The sequence below is a fragment of the Scyliorhinus canicula genome, chromosome 29 (assembly GCF_902713615.1).
Source record: "Scyliorhinus canicula chromosome 29, sScyCan1.1, whole genome shotgun sequence".
NCBI classification, from domain to species: Eukaryota; Metazoa; Chordata; class Chondrichthyes; order Carcharhiniformes; family Scyliorhinidae; genus Scyliorhinus; species Scyliorhinus canicula.
In genome coordinates this window covers 15,576,518-15,597,785 of record NC_052174.1, presented here as the reverse complement: position 1 = coordinate 15,597,785, position 21,268 = coordinate 15,576,518, and the positions used below count along the sequence as shown (strand labels likewise).

General features: G+C 51.6%; 1 protein-coding gene across 1 annotated transcript in view; it reads left to right on the top strand.

Annotated features, from left to right (window-relative positions):
* The first annotated feature begins 4,167 nt into the window (after positions 1–4,167).
* Positions 4,168–21,268, top strand: part of LOC119958417 (polyunsaturated fatty acid lipoxygenase ALOX15B-like) — a 46,816-nt gene continuing 29,715 nt past the window's right edge. Inside the window, exons 1-6 of the mRNA XM_038786938.1 lie at positions 4,168–4,359; positions 5,884–6,088; positions 12,180–12,261; positions 13,518–13,640; positions 15,563–15,666; positions 19,330–19,502. Coding sequence (XP_038642866.1) covers positions 4,213–4,359; positions 5,884–6,088; positions 12,180–12,261; positions 13,518–13,640; positions 15,563–15,666; positions 19,330–19,502 — 834 coding nt within the window. The 5' untranslated portion in view covers positions 4,168–4,212. The remainder of the gene's footprint in view (positions 4,360–5,883; positions 6,089–12,179; positions 12,262–13,517; positions 13,641–15,562; positions 15,667–19,329; positions 19,503–21,268) is intronic.

Sequence of the window (21,268 nt, the reverse complement as noted above, 5' to 3'; positions counted from 1 at the left end):
TGTTGGGGGGCAGGGGGAGTTAGTTTGGTTTAGGTCAGGCGGGATCAGCGAGAGGAGATGGAGGGCCTTGGGAATTGTGTGTGGGAGCCATGTTTGCTGTGTATGGATATAGGTTGGGGTTCGGTTACGCACTGAATTATACTTTTGTTGTTGCAAAATCATTAACGCCCGAATAAAATGCAGTGTTAATGTCAGCCTACTTGTGACAATAAAGATTATTATTATCAATAAACCTCATCTGGCGATTGGGTTAGGTGTGGCCCCTCAGGAAAGTTACCATGGAGAGTGTACAGGGCAGATTCAGTGCAGGGGGAAATTCAGAGAGTTTGCATAAATGTGGCTCGTATTGATTAAGAGTTTAACAGATGGAAGGGAGATCTGATCAGGAGGTTCACAGTGTGGAAAGTGTTAGATAGCGCATTTCCTGAGCAGCTATTTCTCTGGTCGGGTCATCAAGAGAATGTGAGTTTCAAATTGGAGGGGGTAGATCATTCAGCGGTGACATCAGCGAGCACATTTTCATATAAATCTTCACAGAAATATGGATCATTCTTCCCCCAAAACTCTGGCCGCCCTTCTGCTATTGGACAATTCAAGGTTGAGATAAGTTTACCATGGCAACTAACTCTTCCTGGGGTCCGGTTACCATGGCCACTGGCCCTCGCTGGGGTAGCAATTATTGCCCATCCCTAATTGTCCCTTGAGAAGGTGGTGGTGAGCTGCCTTCCTGTCCGTGTGCTGTAGGTACACCCACTGTGCTGTTAGGGAGGGAGTTCCAGGATGTTGCCCCAGTGACAGTGAAGGAACGGCCGATATATTTCCCAGTCGGGGTGGGGAGTGACTGGGAGGGGAACCTCCAGGTGGTGGGGTTCCCAGGTATCTGCTGCTCTTGTCCTTCTAGATGGTAGAGGCCGTGGGTTTGGAAGCTGCCTAAGGAACCTTGGTGAGTTGCTGCGGTGCATCTTGTAGACGGGACACACGGCTGCCGCTGTGCGTCGGTGGTGGAGGGAGTGAATGTTGTGTGTGGTGGATAGAGTGCTGGGTAGGTTGGGCTGCCTAGTCCTGGATGGTGTTGAGCTTTTTAAAAATTCATTCATGCGATGTGGCGACTCTGACTGGTCCTGCATTTATTGCCCATCCCTAATTGCCCCTGAATTGAGCATCCCACTCGGCCCATTTTACAGGCAGTTAAGAGTGAACCACATCGCTGTGGGCCTGGAGTCACGTGTAGGCCAGACCGGGTAAGGACGGCAGATTTCCCCTTCCCTAAATGACATTAGTGACCCAGATGGGTTTTTACCACAATCAGCAATGGTGTATGGCCATCGTTAGGTTTTTAGGCCGGGATTCACCATCCAGGGGTTGGAAACGGGCGCGGGGGCAGATGTTGTAGCCTTCGCCTCGTTGATCGCCCGAAGGCGGATCCTGTTAGGGTGGAGATCAACCTCTCCACCCTGTGCCCTGGCGTGGTGGGGGGGGGGGGGGGGGGGAGAGGGGGGAGACCTGCTGGTATTCTTAACGCTGGAGAAGGTTAAATTTGAACTGAGGGGAAGGAGGGAGGGGTTCTACAATTCATGGGTGTTATTCATTCTGCACTTTCGAGAATTGGATCACATCGAACGTTAGGGGGGTTGGGGGCTGGGAGGGTTGGGGGGGAGGGGGGCTGTGTGTGTTAATGGCGACTATGGGTGACTCCTGATTCCTTTTTGTTATTTGTTTATGTTAACATGCGGGCTGATGTCTGGGGGTTTGGTGGGAGGATGGGATCGTTGTTATCAACATGGGGATTGACATTACATTCATTACTGATTATTGTTGGTGGCTGGAAATGTGGGAGAAAATGTGAAAAAGGAGGAGCATAAAAATAATTTTTTTTAAATACGAGCCATATTTATGCAAACTCTCTGAATTTCCCCCTGCAGTGAATCTGCCCTGTGCACTCTCCACGGTAACTTTCCTGAGGGGCCGTACCTAACCCAAAACCCAATTGTCAGATTAGGTTTAATAATAATAATCGTTATTGTCACGAGTAGGCTTAGGACATCACAGACCCACGTCAGAGACCCCATCACACCCCACATCAGTCACCCGTGCCTTAAAGCTGAAGAGCCATCCAGGCAGTAAGGTAAAAGATCTTTGCAATTTCACTTACCCTTCTCTAACATCTGCTGCCTCAGACAGAAGTGTTTAAAGCAGCAGCTGTTACAAGTGTCAGAGGCTTCCTCTGAAGCCAAGAACACTTGAAAAGGCTTTAAATCCCCTGAGAGCCTTTGAAATGCAAATCCTCTATTCAACTTCACACAGCAACACGTTTCACTAGCCAGCGATTGATACTTTTATTAGTCCAGAGACAGGTGCTTAGTGGATTGTTTATCGATATTTCCCTTCACGCTTGAATGCATTTCCATTACCCTGCTTTGATGCTCACCATAATGGACACTCTTGCTATGACTGACAACATCCTACCACATCAAAAACAGCTAAGTGCTTTCTGCTGTGAATAAGAGGAAGTTAAACCACTTTGCTCCTTTTGCTGTGGAGAGGAGCTGTCAATGATCTGAGGGGGGTGACTGATGGGGTCTCTGATGGTGGAGACTCAGAATTCCAGCTTGTTGATTAAATTGAAATGGTTGCTAATCCTGCCAGTGTGGGGCTCATCGACACGGGTTTACCACCGACACTCCATTCTCCGCCCAATTGGGAATGTTCGATAGCGGCCTCGGGAACCCGCCCCTTCATTCAGAAGACCACGGGAGCATTGTTGTAAAGAAGGCAAGTGGTTGGGCGGCAGGCTGGTGCAGTGGTTAGCACTGCTGCCTCATGTTGCCGAGGAGGGCGACACAGTGACACAGTGGGTTAGCACTGCTGCCTCACGGAGCCAAGGTCCCAGGTTCGATCCCGGCTCTGGGTCACTGTCCGTGTGGAGTTGGCACATTCTCCCCGTGTCTGCGTGGGTTTCGCCCCCACAACCCAAAGATGTGCCGAGTAGGTGGATTGGCCAGGCTAAATTGCCCCTTAATTGGAAAAAAAGGCCAGAGGAATTTAGGGATGGGTAATAAATATTGGCCCAGCCGGCCACACCCACATCCCCTAACTGAACAAATAAATAATACAAGTGATTTTTATGCAATGATTATGAATGGATAAGAATTAATATATTTCTCAGCCCGATTGAGTTTCAGAATATTGAGACAATTACTGAGGAAGCGTGAAACAAGGGTAACAGACACCAAGGGTCTGACCTTTCAAATCACACACGTATACAATGCAGAAGGAGGCCATTCGGCCCATCGAGTCTGCACTGGCCCTTGGAAAGAGCACCCTACTTAAGCCCAAACCTCCACCCCATCCCCGTAACCCCACCCAAATTTATTTCGGACATTAAGGGGAAATTGAGCATGGCCAGTCCACCTAACCTGCGAGTCTTTGGACTGTGGGAGGAAACCGGAGCACCCGGAGGAAACCCACGCAGACACGGGGAGAACGAGCAGACTCCGCACAGACAGTGACCCAGCGGGGAATCGAACCTGGGACCCTGGCGCTGTGATGCCACAACGCTAACCACTGTGCTACCGTGCCGACCCAGGTTCTGAAGACCTGCCTCCCAGTGTAAGACAGAGGAGTGCGGGGGCTAAGATAGTTCATTATCGAGTAGAAATGTGAGGTTGGAATGGAAGTGTCTCTTCTGGTTTCATTCAGCAGCCTGAGCTGATGTTATCTGGGGGTTATTGTGAATGTGTCGTGTGTTTAGACTGGCCCACGTCTCAATGTAACTGCAGGCAAATCCTGGGTCTCTGAGTCAAGTGTTAACTCACGGGGGCAAGTCGATTCATTAATAACATTAGCTGGAGTGGCTACAGCAAGACGCTGGGGTCTGGATTACTGATGAATGAGATGCTGTCAGTTGCTCGGGGAAGCAGAGGAGAGATTGAGGCTGGACTCTGGTGAATATCAGTCTAGGGGGCAGAGAACTGTGTCAAACTTTTCTTAAACCAAAACTTCTTAGACCTGCCAAACGTGTCAGAACCTGACAGGCTGGCACCATCTCTGAAGTTTAAATTTCTCCTTAATGTTTGCCAAATAAGGGTTGATTTGATCCATCTGGCCACCGCCCCCCCCCCCCCCCCCCCCCCCCCTCCCCCCTCTCTATCCGCCCACTTCATTCACTCAGACTAAACGCAGCAGAAGTCCTTCCAGCAGCTCTGGGTGAACATGTCTGTCAATTACCAAGTCACACTGGCCACTGGAGACTTTGTCAAAGCTGGGACGGTGGATAAGGTTTACGTGTCGCTGGTGGGCTCCCTGGACAGGTCTGAAAAGTTCAAGGTGTGGGCCTTGTTCAATTTACGCCATGGGTCTGTGAGTATTCTTCTCGTAACCTGCCATTTACCTGTCCGCGTTAGTGTTCAGCTCCCTTGCTGAATAAGAGTTTGGTATTAGCTCTGTTGCTAACTCAGTAACACAACAAGAGAGCAGCTCACAATCCATTCATCTCGTTGTAACGGCATAAGGGAAAATCTGTGTCGGTTAGAACCGTAGAAAGGTCACAGCACAGGAGGCTATTCGGCCCGTCTTGTGCATGCCAGCCCGAGGGCACCCAGGTGCCCTTTCTAATCCCTTCCTGTACCCAGTCCACCAGGTCCACTGAAGATGCAGATCCAGGTACTTTTTAAAAGAGTTTAGGGTCTCCGCCTCCACCACTAACTCGGGCAGCGAATCCAGACTCCCGTTACCCTCTCCGTTAAAAACATTTTTACTCAAGTCCCCCTCTGCACCTTGTGCGAATGGCTGACAGCCCAGGTATTGAAATGGTGGAGAGATTGTGCCGAGCTGGAGGATGTCACAGAAGGATTGGGAGTGAGACGGTGCAGCGGGCAATCATTGATTTGGGATTGTGGGGCTCAAACTCACAGTGTGGGAATTAGGTGGGGCGGGGGGGAGGAACGGGTAATTATCGCCCTCCCAGGTAGCACGGCAGCACAGCGGTTAGCACTGTTGCTTCACAGCGCCAGGGTCCCGGGTTCGATTCCCGGCTTGGGTCACTGTCTGTGCGGAGTCTGCACGTTCTCCCCGTGTCTGCGTGGGGTTCCCTCCGGGTGCTCCGGTTTCCTCCCACAAGTCCCGAAAGACGTGCTTGTTGGGTGAATTGGACATTCTGAATCCTCCCTCTGTGTACCCGAACAGGCGCCGGAATGTGGCGACTAGGGGCTTTTCACAGTAACTTCATTGCAGTGTTAATGTAGGCCGACTTGTGACAAGAGTAAAGATTATCAGATTATTATTATTATGGGCGGCAGGGTGGCGCAGTGGTTAGCACTGCTGCCTCACGGTGCCGAGGACCCGGGTTCGATCCCGGCTCTGGGTCACTGTCCGTGTGGAGTTTGCACATTCTCCCTGTGTCTGCGTGGGTTTCGCCCCCACAACCCAAAGATGTGCCGGGTAGGTGGATTGGCCGCGCTAAATTGTCCCTTAAATGGGAAAACAAAGGAATTGGGTACTCTAAATTTATTTTTAAAAATTTATTGCCCTCCCTCCTGACTGACTGGTTCAGAGGGGGGTGGGGGGGTAGGATTGAGGGGAAAGATATTTTCCAATTCCAATTCTCCAGCCGCGCCCAGTGCCACACTGGGGCAGACAGACCTCCGTCTGACTCATTCTTCCCCGGAACAGGTCGCTGCTCCGGTGATGAAGCCATGGGGAGGGGTTTTGGCCCAGACCTCGTGTCACTGCGCCCCCCAGACCTCCTCCTCGGAGAAGAGTTTGTTGATGGAAAATTCGGGATCCTTTCCTGCTAACACCCCCCCCCCCCCCCCCCTTCCCCTACCCCCTACCCACCGCCACACTTGACAACTAACCGTTCCCTCTCTTTTGCTTCATATCCAGACCATAACCATAACAGTTAAAAGCAAAAGTGATCTTGGGGAGATTCTGCTGGTGAAGCTGTACAAAGATACACACTTTCTACTGCCCGAAGACAGTTGGTACTGTGAGTGTGTCACTGTGAAAGCCCCCGATGACAGAGTCTACAATTTCCCCTGCTACTCCTGGCTGGTAGATGAAAACACTCTGGACATCATCGAAGGAACAGGTATCATTCAAGAATTTATGCAGAAACTCATTCAAACAAGCTGCAGCTGTTTGGGATTTCCCATCACTGGTTTTTACAGGGGTCCCTGAGCGTCCAATTCCTCTCCCTTAGTACCCGGAAGCTGCACCTGGATATTACCTGTGCTTGCAGCATGGTGCGATCCCAGGCTGCAGCCACTCTCAGGTTGCAGTGCCATGTGAGAGTACCTTTAAGAAATGAGTGCTTCAGAAATAGGGGGCAGCACGGTAGCATGGTGGTTAGCATCAATGCTTCACAGCTCCAGAGTCCCAGGTTCGGTTCCCGGCTTGGGTCACTGTCTGTGTGGAGTCTGCACGTCCTCCCCGTGTGTGCGTGGGTTTCCTCCGGGTGCTCCGGTTTCCTCCCACGGTCCAAAGATGTGCGGGTTAGGTGGATTGGCCAGGCTAAATTGCCCGTAGTGTCCTAAAAGTAAGGTTAAGGGGGAGTTGTTGGGTTACAGGTATATGGTGGATATGTGAGTTTGAGTAGGGTGATCATTGCTCGGCACAACATCGAGGGCCGAAGGGCCTGTTCTGTGCTGTACTGTTCTAAATGTACCTTTAAGAATTGGGTGTTTATCAGTGATGTCAGAGTGTGGGAGGAGCTGGGCTGTCTGTCACCTTTTTACTTTTGTTTTAGGCTGTTTGCGGCAGGGTGTGTTTTAGTTTTGTTTTCAGTGTTGGAGCTGAAGCCAGACACAGCAGGTGTACTGCTGTTCTCTCTGCCATGAAAAGACTATCTCTTGATCATTTGGTGAATTCCGAATGATAAATGTTCTCAGTAGTGAATGTAAACCTGATGTGCTTCTGTTAAAAGGTGTTTCTTTTGTCTTCTGGATGTTGTTTGGGAAGTTATTAAGGATTACTTAGTGTTGTATTCTTTGGGGGTTGTATTTGAATTAATGGTTGCTAAGATGTTCACTGTATGTTTTATGAACTGGAGTTCATAGAATAAACATTGTTTTGCTTTGAAAAATACTTTTCCATTTCTGCTGTCCCACGCCTGTAAGAGTGGGCCATACCACAATCCAGTAAAAGTTGTGGGTCAGGTGAACTCCATGATACACTTTGGGGTTCTCTAAACCCTGGTCCATAACAGCAGTGTCAACACTACTGGGATTAGTGTGCACGACCCCACGCCTGGGGGGGGGTATTGCACAACTTGTTTGAACCAGAACTTGTTTAGGCTAAAGGAGCCAAATTTCTACTTATCATAAAATGTCAAGCAAAAAGCAAATAGTTTTCCTGAAAATCTTTCAGCTTCACTGAGCCAAACAGGAAATTCTCGAGATCGGGGCCAAGTATTTCAAAGGGAGTGGGGCTGGGGGCACGGGGGTGGTGATGGGGGGAGGGAACTCAGTAAAAAAGATTTCAGTGAGCTAGCAGCTGCCTGATCGGTGGAAGGACACCTTTTTTTTTGCTGCAAGGTTATATGGTCACATACGGAATATGTGACATTTCGTTATAACAAAATCAACAATTCATTTGCCCGTTTTGCTTACTTTGGCTGCTGAAATTAAATCGCTTTTCAGCTTCCAGAAACAAGTATCTCATTGCAGCACGCGTGAACCCAGTGAAAACACGGGAATAGGAACACGAGTGGACCATTCAGCCCCTCGAGCTTGCTCCTGGTCCCCATATCCCTTAATTCCCTGAGACCAAAATTCTGTCTATCCCAGACTTAAACATAGATGTCAGAGTCCTTCCTCTTTTGTCCCTTTTGATCCCATTTATTTTATTTTTATTATTTCTGTTCCCTGAACCCGCAACCGGGCTGGTTTAGCACACTGGGCTAAATAGCTGGCTCTGAAAGCAGGCCAGCAGCGGGGGTTCGATTCCCGTACCAGCCTCCCCGGACAGGCGCCGGAATGTGGCGACTAGGGGCTTTTCACAGTAACTTCATTTGAAGCCTACTCGTGACAATAAGCAATTTTCATTTCATTTCATTTCATTTTTAAGCAGAGGACTCCAGCTGAAGCAGCCTGGCTGGGCAGGACAGTGTGTTCCTAGGTTTTGGGAAGGAGGAACAGACTTGCTGGCGCCCTTAGGAACCGGTTGTGGAGGAAGTCGGTTTAATTGGCTGGCTGGCAGGCAACATGCAGAAGGGGCAGCACGGTAGCACAGTGGCTAGCACACTCGCTCACAGCTCCAGGGTCCCAGGTTCGATTCCCGGCTTGGGTCACTGTCTGTGCGGAGTCTGCACATCCTCCCCGTGTGTGCGTGGGTTTCCTCCGGGTGCTCCGGTTTCCTCCCACAGTCCAAAGATGTGCAAGTTAGGTGGATTGGACATGATAAATTGCCCTTAGTGTCCAAAATTGCCCTTAGTGTTGGGTGGGGTTACTGGGTTATGGGGATAGGGTGGAGGTGTTGACCTTGGGTAGGGTGCTCTTTCCAAGAGCCGGTGCAGACTCGATGGGCCGAATGGCCTCCTTCTGCACTGTAAATTCTATCTATGATATGCGGGTTGACTAGGGACCGTGTTCTGCCTGACAACAGCCAGGTTCCTGCATGATGCTTTCTGAGCAAGCGGGACAGAAGTGTTTGAACCTTGGAAGTGAAAAGAACTCTCTCTCTCTCTCTCTCGCTGCTTCATTTTTCTAAAACCAGTGAGTTCCTGGCACATCTTTGTCGGGAATTTGAAACGATCCTGAATCAACAGCGAAAGTAGGCAACCTTTCCAGAGAAAACCATCACAAGCCTGGAAGGAAGAAGTTTCAAAATGAAAGCTGAACCCCAAAAAGACCTTTCCCCTGTGTATGTGTGTGTGTGTGTGTGTCTGTGTGTGTGTGTCTGTGTGTATGTGTGTGTGTGTGTATGGAGAACGGTGTCAGTTAGAAAGGGGGGGGGGTCGGAAAGGGGTATTGGATAGTTAGTTACATTTCCTGTCAGTTTAATTATAATACTGTACAGAATAAAAGGTAACTTGCGTTAAAGTTACAAACCGGGTGACCCCAGATTATTTGGGATCAGTCAAGGCCCTCGGTATTTTAGAATAATATCTAATTTCACTGATGTTGCGATTGTGGGTCGAGTGCGGCTGAAATGGACTGTGTCCCAGCCCAGGGAATTATGACACAGACAATTCCAAAGTTTCTAAAGTCTTGTCTCCACAAGTTAACTTTGGCTGTGATGCATCAGGCAGTGATGGATTGTGATCGGGGATGGATACAAGTCCCACTTTGAACTAATCCCCGAGTAAACATGGAACTGAACAGTTCTTGTTTCCATTCAGCCCATCCTGTGTTTGGATAAACATTCATGAAATGCAAATACCGGTCACGCCCACCAGCCATTAACCCGCCCTTGATGCCTCTTGGCTCCCGATAGATTCTCTGCGTCCGCTCACCACCAAACCTGCCTTGGGCGGGGTGGGTTGGGGGGGGGCAGAAGCGGGGAGGGGGGGGGGAAATGCCCCTACTTTGTTTTGTTTTCCTTGGCAGATGTGGGCGTCGCTACACCAACATTCCTTGCCCTTCCCCGATTACCCTTCGGAAGGTGGTGGGTGAGACACCGGCCCTGAGCCTCCGCAGTCCGTGTGGCGTAGGCACACCCACTGTGCTGTTAGTGAGGGCGTCCCAGGGTTTGGTTCGATGCTGACGAAGGAATGGTGATTTATTTGAAAGCGAGAGTTGGAAGGTGACAGCGAAACATTCCTTCCCCATATTCAACATTGTTTACAGTTCTGAAGCAAAACTTAATCAATCCCTGATTTAAAATGAGCATTTCGTCCAGCGCCAGTTGTCAGTTGCAGATTACTCCATAAGACCAGAAGACATAGGAGCAGAATTAGGCCACTCGGCCCATCGAGTCTGCTCCACCATTCAATCATGGCTGATATTTTTCTCATGCCCATTCTCCTGCCTTCGCCCCATAACCCCGATCCCCTTATTAATCACTGGGGCTGGTTTAGCACAGTAGGCTAAATAGCTGGCTTGTAATGCAGAACAAGGCAGCAGCGTGGGTTCAATTCCCGTACCAGCCTCCCCGAACAGGCGACGGAATGTGGTGACTAGGGGCCTTTCACAGTAACTTCATTGAAGCCTACTTGTGACAATAAGCTGTTATTATTATTATTAAACCTATCTATCTCTGTCTTTTTAAAAAATAAATTTAGAGTTCCCAATTCATTTTCTCCAATTTAGGGGCAATTTAGCATGGCCAATCCACCCACCCTGCACATAGAACATAGAACATAGAACAGCACAGAACAGGCCCTTCAGCCCTCGATGTTGTGCCGAGCAATGATCACCCTACTTAAACCCACGTAACCCGTATACCCGTAACCCAACAATCCCCCCATTAACCCCTCCTCCCTAACTCTCGGCTCCAGTTCACCAGGGCTGGATATCGAGATCCCATTGACAACCTTTGGGCCTATTGACCGAATTTAATAATGTGTGCCATCAAAAGTAGGGGAGCTCCTCCTCCGCTTGCTTAGAAACACTGGGCGGAATTATCCCCGAAATCGGCCAAGTCCCAATGGGGAATGTAGCATCGCCCCACGGACGGGCATCGATGGTGCCAGTCTGAAACCTGGACGTGCTCATCAGTCTTCAGAGGAAGTTTCAGTTCAACTTTCACTAAACTCTGCTCCTTACATCATTGCCCAATATAGGATCAAAGCCCCTCTTTCCTCATTCGGAAGAAGCCAGCTGGTGAGTTAAATAAAGAATTCCAGCTCTTTCGCTATGAGCCACCGACACTCCGCGCTGAAAGTTGGCGTGCCAGAGGACCCTGTGGGTGGGCCGTCTGACTGCCTCGCCTGCTCGGCCAGCAGGCCACCAGCTTATCGGGGAAGCACCTCCGAGCCTGCCCCAGAATGGAGGCCCCTTCCGGAATGTTCCGCGATCTTAGGCCGGCACGGGCTAGGCACGACGGAACACCCCGAGCATGCCAAGCGTGTCGGATTGATATTGGTCCTTGGGTCTCTTACCAGCTGCTGGTGGTTGGGGGGGTGGGGGTCCACGGTGCCTAGGTGTTAAAAATACACCTGGACCCTTGAGACAGGAGGGAGAGCCGTCAATTACACTGACCCCCAGGAATGTTTCTGGAGAATCCAAATTGAAATGGTGCTGGACGCTGCCCTCTTGGCCTGAGCACCTGCCCCCCTGATTTACAACCAGAGAAAGGTTCCAGCGACGGAAAGTGGCCAATCAGTTGATCGCGTCTGCAGCGGCCAAAATACAGGAAAAAAAAGGAACGAGCTTCTCATTTTACTCCCCTTTTTACCAGCCCCTCGATCCCTCGCCTTTGCTGCTTCCAGCGTTTCACAATCAGGTCCAGGTACTTTCCAAATGAGTTGTGCGTTTCAACCTCGATCACCAACTCGGACAGCGAGTTCCAGACAACCCCCCCCCCCCCACAAACCATGCCAACCTCCCCCTCCCACAAACCCTGGCAACATTCACTTACTTGACGCTGCTTGGCGAAGCTCCCCAGATTTTAGATTTGATCTTTGTGGTGGAACAGAAACCCTGACTCAGGCGAAGACCGAGGTCGGATAAACTCGGTTTGTTCTCACTGGAACGACGGAGGTTGAGGGGCGACCTGATAGAGGTCTACAAAATTATGAGGGGCATAGACAGAGTGGACAGTTAGAGGCTTTTCCCCAGGGTAGAGGGTCAATTACTAAGGGGCATAGGTTTAAGGTGCGAAGGGCAAGGTTTAGAGGGGATGTACGAGGCAAGTTTTTTACACAGAGGGTAGTGGGTGCCTGGAACTCGCTGCCGGAGGAGGTGGTGGAAGCAGGGACGATAGTGACGTTTAAGGGGCATCTTGACAAATACATGAATAGGATGGGAATAGAGGGATACGGACCCCGGAAGTGTAGAAGATTTTAGTTTAGACGGGCAGCATGGTCGGCGCAGGCTTGGAGAGCCGAAGGGCCTGTTCCTGTGCTGGACTTTTCTTTGTACTCTGTCCTTTGACCCAAAACTGCCCCCCAACCACCCCCCCCCCCCCCCCCCCCCCCCCGCCCCTCAAAACCTCAGCTTTCTTTGATTTGCAATTGGGAAGGAAGTTAATCCTGTTACAACTGCTCCTTGGTAATTGTTCTGTTGATTGCCCCTCTGCAGCACGGAGAAGGCACGAATATCAATCAGCCATCCTCGAACAACACTGGATCAAAGAGATACAAAGCAGACAAGAGGCATATCAGTGAGTATTTCTGTGATGTCCGAGTGGCTGAACGAGACATCCATGTTATAAAAGATGAAAACAGTCTTGTTGACGTATCATTGAAATGGGACCATTAACTCCAAGATACAGCAGGGATTAAATCCACCATCTCCTTACACGCACGATGGGGACAGTGTAGAGGGAGCTTTACTCTGTATCTAACCCCGTGCTGTACCTGTCCTGGGAGTGTTTGATGGGGACAGTGTAGAGGGAACTTTACTCTGTATCTAACCCCGTGCTGTACCTGTCCTGGGAGTGTTTGATGGGGACAGTGTAGAGGGAGCTTTACTCTGTATCTAACCCTGTGCTGTACCTGTCCTGGGAGTGTTTGATGGGGACAGTGTAGAGGGAGCTTTACTCTGTATCTAACCCCGTGCTGTACCCGTCCTGGGAGTGTTTGATGGGGACAGTGTAGAGGGAGCTTTACTCTGTATCTAACCCCGTGCTGTACCTGTCCTGGGAGTGTTTGATGGGGACAGTGTAGAGAGAGCTTTACTCTGTATCTAACCCCGTGCTGTACCCGTCCTGGGAGTGTTTGATGGGGACAGTGTAGAGGGAGCTTTACTCTGTATCTAACCCCGTGCTGTACCTGTCCTGGGAGTGTTTGATGGGGACAGTATAGAGGGAGCTTTACTCTGTATCTAACCCCGTGCTGTACCTGTCCTGGGAGTGTTTGATGGGGACAGTGTAGCGGGAGCTTTACTCTGTATCTAACCCCATGCTGTACCTGTCCTGGGAGTGTTTGATGGGGACAGTGTAGCGGGAGCTTTACTCTGTATCTAACCCCATGCTGTACCTGTCCTGGGAGTGTTTGATGGGGACAGTGTAGAGGGAGCTTTACTCTGTATCTAACCCCGTGCTGTACCTGTCCTGGGAGTGTTTGATGGGGACAGTGTAGAGGGAGCTTTACTCTGTATCTAACCCCGTGCTGTACCTGTCCTGGGAGTGTTTGATGGGGACAGTGTAGAAGGAGCTTTACTCTGTATCTAACCCCGTGCTGTACCTGTCCTGGGGGTGTTTGATGGGGACAGTGTAGAGGGAGCTTTACTCTGTATCTAACCCCGTGCTGTACCTGTCCTGGGAGTGCTTTTCTAGATATTAAAATACAGATACTGAAAGCTATTTAATTTCCTAGAATATCATTTCTCAACCTAATAAGTAGTAATATTGCAGAAAATGATAGATTGTAGATTTGAATATTGGTATTCCTGATTTGCGAAAGTTTCGACCTTTAGGTGGACCACATATACAGCCGGGATTCCCAAAAGTATCAAAGCGGAAAGTGGCAGCGATTTACCCAAAGATGCACAATTTACACTTGGGAGAAAAGTGAACTTTGTGTTCAATGTTGATTCAGCGTAAGTATTGAAGCCAAAGGGGTTTGACTATGTCAGAGTGCGAGAAACAGGAAAAGCAAAGGTTTGTGGTTGTACAGACAATACACGATGTCAGAATCTTCGCTTCTGCTTTATCTTTGACTCGGATCTCCTCCCCCCCCCCCCCCCCCCTTCTGCTTCGTGTCTACCCCCTCTTCACAGGACAGCCTTTCCCAGTTGTGATAACTCAGAAGACAGAGGTTACTGCCGATTACTGGGAGGGGGGGGGGGGGGGAAGGGGGTCTGTTAGGACCGGGATTCGAGGAGTGCTGTTCCTGTCTCTGCTTCCATTACTCTATAGATTTCAATCATCTCTCCGGCTAGTTAAACGGTCAGATCTGTGATTTAATCTATTAATCTCCCACTCACCACTCCACGTCCAGGTTTCTTCAATAACCAACAAAGCTATGGGCGGAATTTAACGGAAAAGTTTCCAAGTCAATGAGTGGCGGATTTTCCATGGTGGACATCCCGTTCTGCGATTGGCTGGAGGATCCGTTTTTACGTCGAAATCGGGGGGCGGTGCCGATTTTCGGGTGCTCCGCCCCCTCACAAACACCGTACACGGGGTGTATGCCGCACGCACCGTCGGGACGGCTCAGGACGTCCCCTGAGGCTCTCCCCCGATGCTCCAACCCCTGACGCTCTCCTCCGATGCTCCAACCCCTGAGGCTCTCCCCCGATGCTCCAACCCCTGACGCTCTCCCCCGATGCTCCAGCCCCTGAGGCTCTCTCCCGATGCTCCAGCCCCTGAGTCTCTCCCCCGAATCCCCAACCCCGATTGGCCAATGTTCCGATGACGTGGGACACGTGTGCTCACAGCTTCCGGGGCCCACAGCCCACACACGTGGGCATTACCCCACTAAGTGAGGACACCCCACTATGGGGTCTCTGTGGCCCCCCCCACTGTTCAGGCCCCGAATGCCTCCTTACTGCCCCCCCCTCCAGGACCCCAACCCATCACCCTCCTCCCCCCCCCCCAACCTCCCAGAGACCCCTACTTACTTGCCATGGACACCCCCACCCTTTAACTCCCCTCCTCCACCCTCCTGTCATGGGCATGGCCCTCGGCAGTGCCACCCTGGCACCCAGGCAGTGCTCCAGGTAGCTTGGCAGGGCCATGGTGCCAGCTGACCAGCGCCAAGATGGCCGCTTTCCAGGGGGAGGGCCAGGGGATAACCCTACACAGATCCTGACCACCCAGGGGTCTCCGATGACCCGGAGAGCCCCCCCCCCCCTCGGGTGCTGTTCTGCCTGGTCCACGTTTGCGTGAACCAGCCCTGATCGGCGTGCGGCCGTAGCCTCGCTGGGAATGTCGGTACATCCCGGGAGGGACGCAGATCACGGGCAAGCTCGCCCAAGTGGCTTTAAAACCGTTTCTTTCACTTCCAAGGTCTAAACACTTCTGCCCAGTTCTCTCGGAAAGCATCCCCCAGGAACCAATCGCTGACTGTTGTCAGGCAGAACACTGTCCCCCGCCAACTCACCGATTAACTAATTGAATCGACCTCCTCCAAAACCGGTTCCTAAGATCCGATCGACCCCAAAGGACCTGCCCTCAACTCTGGAATTCTTTCTCACAGCCTCTCCACCTCTTGAGTTTTGCCCTCCTCCATTCAGACCTTCCTTCAGTGTATCTATCTGACCAAGTGTGACGCTGGTCTCCTCTCCCTCTACGTGGCTCAGTATTAAGGTGTAGTTTGTCACTGCTGCTGTACAGAATAGTTTCACCTTGTTAAAGCGCTGTGACACACTCAGTTCGAATGCGCGGGTGCTCACACTCGGGTACCTCAGGATCGAGCAGCTCCCTGGCCCCCGGATTCACTGGAATTCCTGACGTTAACTCAGCAGGCAGAGGGGGGAGGTTTTCAGGGTTTAATCTGACCACGGTTTTCTCATCGCAGAATTTTTGACCTGGGGTTGAACCCGCTAAAGGTGCCTGGGATATTGTGGAATACTCTGGGCGAAGTCCGGAATAACTTGGATTTCAGCAAAGTTCCAGTCGCAGGTAATTCCAGACATTATCCAGTGTCTCTCTGGCATTTATATATAAACCATGGGTTGTTTATTGGTATGTTGTTTTGTGTGTGTGTGTCTGATGGAACACAGACAGCGTCATTCGGCCATTTCTCCCTATGGTGTCCGTCTGAAAGGTCTGTCCAATACTGGTGGCACAGTGGTTAACACTGCTGTCTCACAGTGCCAGGGACCCGGGTTAACACTGCTGTCTCACAGTGCCAGGGACCCGGGTTATCACTGCTGTCTCACGGTGCCAGGGACCCGGGTTAACACTGCTGCCTCACAGTGCCAGGGACCCAGGTTAACACTGCTGTCTCACAGTGCCAGGGACCCGGGTTAGCACTGCTGCCTCACAGTGCCAGGGTCCCGGGTTCAATTCCGACCTAGATGACTGTCTGAGGGGAGTCTGCCCTTTTCCCCAGTCTGCGTGGGTTTCCTCCGGGTGCTCCGGTTTCCTCCAATAGTCAAACGATGTGCAGGTTAGGTGGGGATAGGGCAGGTAGAGTGGGTCTAGGTAGGGTGCTCTTTCCGAACGTCAGTGCAGACTCGATGGGCTGAATGGCCTCCATCTGCACTGACGGAATTCTATGGAAACTGTTCCGACCTCTCCCTATCCAATCCTGCATATATTCCCCTCCCAATAATGTATCCGATTCCCTTTTGAAATTTCCTATGGAAATCTGAGTGAGTGGAAGGTGTCTTCCCAAAGGCGTGAGGCTCTGTTTCAAACTGAGGGACCCTCTCGTAACGTTGAGGTGAAAACGATCTCTCCAAATAGTTAAACAAGTCGAAAACCATCTGGTGGTGAGTCAGTGCGGGCTGAGTTCAGATCTTGGTCAAGTGCCAGTTTCTGAAATATTGTGGTCCGAGTCCTTCCCATACTGCCAATCACGGGAGCCGCAGTAATCACACGCGATGTCTTCGTGCGGCCCAATTCCCTGGAATGCCCCCAAGGATCGGGCAGTGAGCCCAGGCCCTTTTATCAACATTGCAAATCACACTTTGGTTCAATCTAAACACCACTTAGCATCTTGTGGACCCTGTTTCCTGCAGCGTTTTGTGCCTCACCCTCTCACACAAATCCCTCAGCAATCCTGGATTCTAACCATCGCACACATGACTGCAAATTGTCTATGGTTTCTGACAGCCTTTCAAGGTGATACACAGCTCACAAAGGCGTTCTGCAAACATCACCTGGGCTTCGAGGTCGGCAGTCATGGATCTGCTTTGGAAGGAGGTTGGCTGAAGCTGATTTATTGCAAAGTAATTGACGGGATCTCAGCATCGTTGGCTGATCCAGCATTTATTTCAAAGGACAAAGAACAAAGAAAATTACAGCACAGGAACAGGCCCTTCGGCACTCCCAGCCTGCGCCGATCCAGATCCTTTATCTAAACCTGTCTCCTATTTTCCAAGGTCTACTCCCCTCTGTTGCCGCCCATTCATATACCCGTCTAGATGCCACTTAAATGATGCTATCGTGCCCGCCTCTACCACCTCCGCTGGTAAAGCGTTCCAGGCACCCACCACCCTCTGCGTAAAAAACTTTCCACGCACATCTCCCTTAAACTTTCCCCCTCTCACCTTGAAATTGTGACCCCTTGTAACTGACACCCCCACTCTTGGGAAAAGCTTGTTGCTATCCACCCTGTCCATACCTCTCATAATTTTGTAGACCTCAATCAGGTCTCCCCTCAACCTCCGTCTTTCCAACGAAAACAATCCTAATCTACTCAACCTTTCTTCATAGCTAGCACCCTCCATACCAGGCAACATCCTGGTGAACCTCCTCTGCACCCTCTCCAAGGCATCCACATCCTTCTGGTAATGTGGCGACCAGAACTGCACGCGGTATTCCAAATGTGGCCGAACCAAAGTCCGATACAACTGTAACATGACCTGCCTACTCTTGTACTCAATACCCCGTCCGATGAAGGCAAGCATGCTGTTTGCCTTCTTGGCCACTCTATCAACCTGCGTTGCCACCTTCAGGGAACAATGGACCTGAACTCCCAGATCTCTCTGTACATCAATTTTCCCCAAGACCCTTCCATTGACCGTATAGTCCGCTCTTGAATTTGATCTTCCAAAATGCATCACCTCGCATTTGCCTGGATTGAACTCCATCTGCCATTTCTCTGCCCAACTCTCCAATCTATCTATATTTTGTTGTATTCTCTGACAGTCCTCCTCGCTATCTGCAACTCCACCAATCTTAGTATCATCTGCAAACTTGCTAATCAGACCACCTATACCTTCCTCCAGGTCATTTATGTAGATCACAAACAACAGTGGTCTGAGCACGGATCCCTGTGGAACACCACTAGTCACCCTTCTCCATTTTGAGACACTCCCTTCCACCACTACTCTCTGTCTCCTGTTGCCGAATCATTGAGTGTTTTCAGGAAAGGGGTGCGTAATTTATTTCCCATTTTGATGGCGTTGGGAGGCGGTGGGGGGGGGCAGAAAGCGGGAACCTGGGGTGGAGATCGAGGGTCAGCCATGATCACACGGGATGGCGGAGTGTGGCTCGAAGGGCCGAATGGCCTCCGCTGCTCTGAGGAGATGCCAGGTGGATTTCGTATGGAGTGATGGGCCTGGGTTTTGTCTGTACAATGCTCCGACACGCTTCCCGGAGGGCGGCTGACGCCATTTCTGTGCATTGGGGGTTTGCTTGGGCGGGTGGGGCTGTGGTAAGGGTTAGTAAACCAGAGAGACCCAGGGTTCCAATCCCACCTCGGCAGCTGGTGAAACCCGATACCAATCTGGAATTAAGGCCGGGATTCTCTGTCCATTCCCCCCCCCCCCCCCGCCGTGATTACCCAGTCCCTCTGGAGGAAATGGAGCTTTGGTTGAGGCCAGATTCCCCGGCCGGCGTTGGTGGAGCAAAGTCTGATCGGGGAAAACCTGGCTTGAAAATCTGGCGATGACCATGAAACCAGCGTCGATTATCGTAAAAACCCATCTGGGTCACTTCCTTTAGGGAAGGAAATCTGCCGTCCTTACCCGGTCTGGCCTACACGTGACTCTAGACCAATGTGGGTGACTCTTAAATGGCCGCAGTTGAAGGGCAGCCCGGGATGGGCTGGTCCAGCCAGCGATGCGCACAGCCCGTCAAACAATAAATAAATGGATAGTCGCACTGGATTGTCCAGTTTCACACCCAGTAATCCTGGGATCAACATTTGAACTTCTTTGGCACTGACCCCTGACTCTCGCCTGTAATGATGGGATATCTCCGGCGAGCTGCGTCCCATTCCCTGGAACGGGAGCGGCTCAAATGCTGCGGGTACGCCGGACGATTAGCCACCTGAGGCGGGCCAGTGAGGGCTGGACCGTGGCCGGAACAGGCTGAACTGGCCGCCATCTTGGGTCGGTGATGCCAACGGGTTGGCCTCTTCACGGTTGGCAGGTTGGTGCGGTGGGTGGGGTGGGGTGGGGGGTGTGCGGGGCTGTGGGGGGGGGGGTGCAGGAACAGCACTCTCTCCCCCCCCCCCCCCCCACCACATGGTGCCCGAGGACCAGCTGATACTCGGGGAACATTCCCAGTGGTGCCCATGGGTGACGGTACCAGCTTAAACATTTGGGCAGGATTGATCTCCACAGGTCAGCCTCCCTGAGATTAACAATGTGCCTCTTGTGTCCCGCACAGCGTATGTTTTAAAACATTGGAAAGAAGACACGTTCTTTGGTTACCAGTACATGAATGGCTCAAACCCTCAACTGATAAAACAATGCGGGTGCATCCCGGCAAAATTCCCCGTGACAGATGAGATGGTCTCCTTCTCCCTGGGACCCAGTACCAGTCTCCAGCAGGAAATCCAGGTGGGTATAATGTAACCCGTGCTGTCAGCCGGCACCTCACTCACTGTGTCTCAGAAACACTCTCTCCCACAGTATTCAAGGATTATTTGATTTGATTTATTATTGTCACATGTACACAGTGAAATGTATTGTTTCTTGCGTGCTGTACAGACAATGCATACCGTACATAGGGAAGGAAGGAGAGACGGCAGAATATAATGTTACAGTTATAGCAAGGTGTAGAGAAAAGATCAACTTAATACCAGGTAGGTCCATTCAAAAGTCTGATGGCAGCAGGGAAGAAGCTGTTCTTGAGTCGGTTGGTACGTGACCTCAAACTTTGGTATCGTTTTCCCGATGGGAGAAGGTGTCTGGGGTGCGTTGGGGTCCTTAATGATGCTGGCTGCCTTTCTGAGGCAGCGGGAATTATAGATAGAGTCAATGGATGGGAGGCTGGTTTGCGTGATGGTCTGGGCTACATTCACGACTGTTTGTCGTTTCCTGCGGTCTTGGGCAGAGCAGGCTCCAGACCAAGCTGTGACTTGGGCTCCGCAAGAACAGTTACCAGCTTTAGTGACGTCTGATCAGCCCAGGTCAGCAAACCTCCATCTCGTCATCAATCATTTCGTAACTCAGGCCATCAAAGAGGCTTGGGGAGGGGGGGGGGTGGTCCACTGACCTCGCCGTGGCCTGTTCCCTGGGAGGGGACCTGCCATGGGCTGGCAGAATCCTCTGGTTCCATCGCCGTCAACGGGATTTCCATTGATTCATCCCCCCCCCGCCCCCCCACTCCGCATGGAATCCTGCGGTGTGGCTACGCTGTCGGCGGAACAGGAAGATCCCGTGAGGTGAAGGCCTCCTCCTAAAGAAGAGGCAGAGGGGTTTAGGGAAGGAATCCCGGAGTTTAGGCCCTCCCCCCCCCCAAGCCGGCTGAAGGCATGGCCGCCAATGGCGGAGCGATGGGAATCGGGGGGGGGGGGGGGTGGGGAGGGGGTGGGAGGGGGGGGGGGGAAGGGGGGTGATGCTCAAGAGGCCGGAACGCAGACAACTGCGAGGGGTGTGGGGCTGGAGGAAGTTACAGGAAGTGGGGGGTGGGGGGGGGGGGGGTCATGATTAGGAGATAGAAGACTTCTCGCATCTGGAGATGCATCGGGAGAGGCAGAGAGAGGTTTCCGGAGCAGGGAGGCCATGGGGGGATTTGTGGGAGGTGTCCTGAAGGTGCCCGGGAGGGTGGAGGGAACGGGAAGGTGTGGGGGGGGGGGGGGGGATCACAATGGCCAGGGAGAGGCAGTGAATCCAGGACTGGGAACCTGCGTTTGTGACGGGGACCAATGATCAGATTTTTGAATGATTATTGGAGGGAATCTTTGCTCGTGCTCGTGCATCATGGAAGTGTTTTCTGTTGGATCAGAAATAATGACCCGGAACTTCCTGATTCCCCGCCGTCGGATTTGGCCGATCACCAAACAATGCGCTGGAGATTCCCTCTCGGAAATTCCCAGGCGAGGGTTGACCTGGAAATTGTCTGGAAAGGCTCGGCTCCCCTGGGCACTGGGCTAGTTACCGTCCGACTAAGTGATTTCAGTGACTAACTTGTCTCACTTTTACTCTCACCGCTGCTCTGAAAGTGTCGGGAGCCGGAACAACACCTTCAGTATTGGGGACACCGAGGCCTTCAGCAGACCCCCCCCCCCACACTCCAGACCCCTCAACCCCAACTAATCACCCCCCCCACACAGATTGTTCCTAACCCTCCAACCCCCTCCACTGTGGGATAGCCCCCACTT